The sequence below is a fragment of the Mus musculus genome, chromosome 13, assembly GCF_000001635.26.
Source record: "Mus musculus strain C57BL/6J chromosome 13, GRCm38.p6 C57BL/6J".
In the NCBI taxonomy this organism is placed as follows: domain Eukaryota; kingdom Metazoa; phylum Chordata; class Mammalia; order Rodentia; family Muridae; genus Mus; species Mus musculus.
The window spans coordinates 120,316,652-120,321,639 of NC_000079.6; the positions used below are offsets into that span (position 1 = coordinate 120,316,652).

At 46.6% G+C, this 4,988-nt stretch overlaps 1 protein-coding gene across 1 annotated transcript; it reads left to right on the forward strand.

Annotated features, from left to right (window-relative positions):
• The first annotated feature begins 210 nt into the window (after window positions 1-210).
• Window positions 211-1,610, forward strand: Tcstv3 (2-cell-stage, variable group, member 3). Its single transcript, NM_153523.3, has 2 exons — window positions 211-365; window positions 888-1,610. The coding sequence occupies exon 2, from the start codon at window positions 916-918 to the stop codon at window positions 1,423-1,425; it is 510 nt and encodes a 169-aa protein (NP_705743.1). The 5' UTR covers window positions 211-365; window positions 888-915; the 3' UTR covers window positions 1,426-1,610.
• The last annotated feature ends 3,378 nt before the right edge of the window (window positions 1,611-4,988 follow it).

A 4,988-nucleotide genomic window follows, 5' to 3' on the forward strand; every position in this document is an offset into this window, starting at 1 on the left:
CACAGAGATCTACTTCCTTGATTCAATTCCATAGTCCTTGGATTAAAGGCGTGAGCCACCACACTTAGCATAAGACACTGAACTTTAATCCAGACGTTGAGGCTGGAACCACACACCTCTAATTCTGGCCACACCTTCAGGTGGAGGCCTATATAAGAACAGGGAGGAAGAGAGTTTTCACTTGGCCTGCTTGCTCTCTCATAGCTAACAAGTCTATTACTTCGCTGGCACTAGAGCCCCCTTGCATGTGATTCCATCTTCTATTGAAGACCAGCTGAAACATCCATCCTCAGGAACTGAGAACTTCTGGAATCTTGGACTTTACTTCCTCTCCAGCTGTTGTGGAATAAGTTCAACTCCAGACTGTAAGTCATTCTAATAAATCCCTTTCCAGGAGAGAGAGAGTGAGGTATCATTATATTTAATATTTTACTCTCTACACCAGGCAGCCCAAGTAGATTTGATGGTCCATTAGCACTTTCCCCATTGCCTGTTTAGTCAGCTGCCTATAATGTTTAACTGTAGACAATTGCATCCAGAGTGATAACATCTTACTTGGAGAAGCTTCACTCCTTTTTGTTTACTGGTTTTGATTTTTGAGCCTAGGTTTTCCTGTGTAGCACTACCTGATCTGAAACTAGGTCTGACAACCAGGCTGGCCTTGAGATCAGAGACCCATCTGCCTCTGCTTCTGTGTAGGATCTGCTCTTTCCCTTAGGTTCTGGGATGAAAGGATTTTGCCACCAGATTGGGCAGAATCTTGTCTCCTTAGGCAATGCAAATAAGATTCTAGGTTTGTAGGTTTCAAACCCAGCTTCCCACAGTGTAATGGTTGGGAAGGGTCAAGAAATATAGAGCACAATTAACTTGATTCTTCTCTGAATCAGGAGGTGGAGGATTTACCTTCAGGGATCCATGGATAAAGCCAAGAAGATGATGCAGTCCATTCCCAGTTTTGTCAAGGATACATCAGATATTGAAGAACATGCACTGCCCAGTGCACAGGTCTTGCCAGCCCAGAGTACAAGGTGTTCCAATTCTGAGACACTTTGTTTCAGCAAAGAGCAAAGCCACTGCTCTGAGGATGGCTGGATTGCCAATTGGGATCTATACTCCTTTTGTGTATTTGAGAGTGTGGACTACCTGAAATCCTACCGCAGATTGAATTCTGCCATGAAGAAGGGCACAGAGGTCTTCCAGAGTGAGAGTCAGAGGGAGCCACAAGTGTCCCCAGGAGATGTGGAAAACTACAAAGACAAAGATACAGAGGAGCCAGACCAACCCTCACTAAGCTTGCTCAGGGAGAAAGGGCTGGAACTTGTGACCTGTGATGGTGGAGACTGCCCTGACCAGGATCCTGCATCTTATAGTGCCAGGCACCTAGGCTGCTGGGCATGGCTTCAAAGAGCTTTTCGCCAGAAGTGAGAAAGTCACCCAGAACTGTTTGGATCCCAGATTCCTGCTAAGACTTGCAATTAGGGGATCTTCTGTCAGCTCCTGCTGGTACAGCAAAGGCACACAAAGGCAGTTGTGTCTTTTCAGCCATCTGGTTTGTGTTTGTTTGTTTGTTTATTTGTTTGCAGCTTTCTTAATAAAATTGTTAAAAAGCTGAAAATTTGTGTTCTTCTTAAAGTGGCCCAAGGGAAAAGATAAAGGGTGGAGTGGACACAGGTGAGGATATTCTATTTTTCCTATTGTTGGTTACAGGATAACTGGTGGCTTGTTTTAAAGGAAGTCCTTAGGGGATGTTAGGCCTCCTTGTTCTCCTTTGTGCTGGGCCATAAGATAAACACACAGGGAGCAACTTTGAGCACTTTGGGAAACCTTCCTGCTGAATCACCATGGATGATGACTGATCTACACAGATGCCTCCTTTCCAAAAAGATCTCGGGGACACCTGCAACTTCCATTTTTACTCTTTTACCTTATGCATAGACTAGGCTAGCTCTGAACTCTGATTCACTTTGCCTTGCTTCTCTATTATAGGGATTAGAGGCCTGTGCCAGCACATCTGCACAGGAGAATTTTTCTATTCTCAGCAATTTCCAGAATAAATTTCTACATCATATGTGAACTCACCCCTAGAAACAGGACTGGCTAAGTTAGAAGGTCAGGGCAGTGCTGGTCCTGACAAAGAAAACTCAGCCAACTTGAGAGGGTGTCTTTTGCTTCCAGTCTTGGAAGAGCTTAACATTTTATCAGACATTAGTTCAGCTGTTGGTCTTCCAGAAGTCTAGCCTTTCAGTAGTAAATGGATCTGAGGTAGGCATGTTCACTCAGGCAGGTGGATCCCTGACAGTTTAGGGCAGCCTGATTAACACAGGGAATTCTAGGACAGACAGCGTTATGTAGTGAGAGGCACAAATAAAAGAAAGAAGGGAAGGAGGGTGGAAGGCAGAAAGGAAGGAAGTAATAAAGGGAGCGTGTGAAGGAGGAAGAGAGAAGGAGGGAGAGAGGGAGGAAAGAGGGAGGACTGAGTGATGGACAGGTCTGAATGACAGGCCTCACTGCAGTTGTGGAGAATAAATGGAAGCAGCTAGTAAATCAGGACTCAGGAACTTAGAGAGTCTGTTATGATCTTTCTCCTGGGATTTCATCTGTGTAAGACAATGCCTGGGAACTTAGTAGCTCTCACTCTGAAGCCCACTCTTTCCCTCCACTGCCAACTGTGTTCTCTGCACCATGCTGAGGATGTGGGTACTAGTGCTCAAGCATGGGCAACTTCCTGTGTGATTCCAAGATACTACTGTTTTACTTTGTTATACTGTGAATTGCAGTTTTACCTTTTCAGTACTCCCCGGAATTTTGAGTGATATTTTTTTTCCTCAGAAAGACCTTATCTGTGAACTAAGCCACGTTCCATGCTAGAGAGTGATCACACAGCTGTCAGTGTGAAGAAAACACTTAAGTATCATTGTTTACAGACTGAGTTTGTACTCTGAACTTCATTTTTCAGAGTCTATGCTTCCTTTTTCAGGAAGGAGGCCTTTTGCTGTAACTCAGACCCCATCCATGAACCCCATTTATTGGATCTGGCAGTCATACTTACACAGTAACTTCTGAAACAGGCATGACTTAAAGGGAAGTGTTTTGTTCTTGCCTGGACTTTATATCTTGTCATCTCTCAGTGGCCAATACAGAAGATCTGAAGTCAGATTGTTCCTTTCTTGTGACTGTAACCTGTAGATCACTTATAGCCCCGAGTACCTACACTTCCCCTCTGTCCTTGTCTAGAAAACCATCCTTAAAAAATCCTAGAGGGTGGGCCACTATAAAGACTGTTAGTGTACACATCCCCCCACCTCAATGAAACTCCACCCACAGGGAAAATCCTCTGACATGATTATTGACCACCTGACTTTGCCCCTGAAAAACAATTACACAGATGGTGAGGCAGAAAGATTTTAATTATGTACACTTGCCATCAGAATGAAATGATTCTACATAGATTTAAGGAAAACTCTTCATTATATTCATTGAACAACCACGAGGACAATCCCAGCTCAAAAGTCCACAGAGGCAGCATGAGGATCTTGTTCACTTTTTTTTTCCCCTCAGGCTCTTCCCAGCAAATATATTGAAGGACTTCAAGGTGTATGCTTCCACAATGCTTGGATGTCTCCTTTCAAGGTTCCTCTCTTATGGAAGACTCTGGGAAAGACTCTTAGTCGTTTCTGGGAGCTTGCCTCCATAATTCACCTGGGCCAAGCATGTCTCCACTGCTGTGGGCACTGCCATCTTCTGGCTGGTTCAGAGACCATTGAACTCTTCTCCTGGAAGTGACTTCTACTTCTTGAGGACTCCAAAGTCTCACTGATGTTTCTGCCATTGGATCTTCAACACATGGCTCTCTAAAGTGCTTCTGTCCTCCAAATGCAGCTCCATGCAGCATCGTGGCTATGCTGGAGTTCCCAGGTCGAGAGCATCAGGGGTGCTGGCAGGAGTGATGGCTCAGGGCCTCAAAGTTATCCATTACCCAGTCCCATGCCTGTTCTGGGGTCATGTCTGGTAGCATGTGTGGTTCTGGGTGGTACATCCTTCCAGGCAGCTCTTCCAAGAGTGATGTAACTGAAGACATGGTTTCTGCTTCCCAACCAAGCAGCAGAGTTTAGCAGCAGGTGGGCAACTGAGAATGGGAAGTCCAAAAGTCTAGTACTTTCAGCTGGTCTTTTCTATAACTGGAACACTGAAGTGGTGAGTTCAAACAGGCAAGTAATGGCAAGCAGGCAAGGAGTGAGTCCTCCTTCTTCCACCCTCCTTATAAGGCCTCCCGAAGAAGGTATGGCTCAGATTAAAGGTATGTACCACCAGGTGTGGTTGTGTAATTTCCTTTGTCTCACATTGACCTTGGATTTAGGTATGATTGTCCCAGTCTCCCAGGATTAAAGGGTTAGGGTCAGGGTAAGGGTCAGGGTCAGGGTCAGGGGTGATGGTCAGGGTCAGAAGTCAGGGTTCAGGGTCAGGGTTCAGGGTTCAGGGGTCAAGGGTGAGGGTGAGGGTGAGGAACAGGGTGAGGGTAGGGGTCAGGGTCAGGGTCAGGGTGAGGGTCAGGGTCAGGGTTCAGGGTTCAGGGGTCAAGGGTGAGGGTGAGGGTGAGGGTGAGGAACAGGGTGAGGGTAGGGGTCAGGGTCAGGGTCAGGGTCAGGGTCAGGGTCAGGGTTTAGGGTCAGGGTCAGGGTCAGGGTCAGGGGTTAGGGTCAGGGTCAGGGTCAGGGTCAGGGTCAGGATCAGGGTTTAGGGTCAGGGTCAGGGTCAGGGTCAGGGTCAGGGTCAGGGTCAGGGTCAGGGTCAGGGTCAGGGTTAGGGTTAGGGTTAGGGTTAGGGTTAGGGTTAGGGTTAGGGTTAGGGTTAGGGTTAGGGTTAGGGTTAGGGTTAGGGTTAGGGTTAGGGTTAGGGTTAGGGTTAGGGTTAGGGTTAGGGTTAGGGTTAGGGTTAGGGTTAGGGTTAGGGTTAGGGTTAGGGTTAGGGTTAGGGTTAGGGTTAGGGTT

Excerpts from the sequence above, each read along its gene's own strand:
- Tcstv3 (NM_153523.3), top strand. The coding sequence starts at position 916 with ATGGATAAAGCCAAGAAGATGATGCAGTCCATTCCCAGTTTTGTCAAG.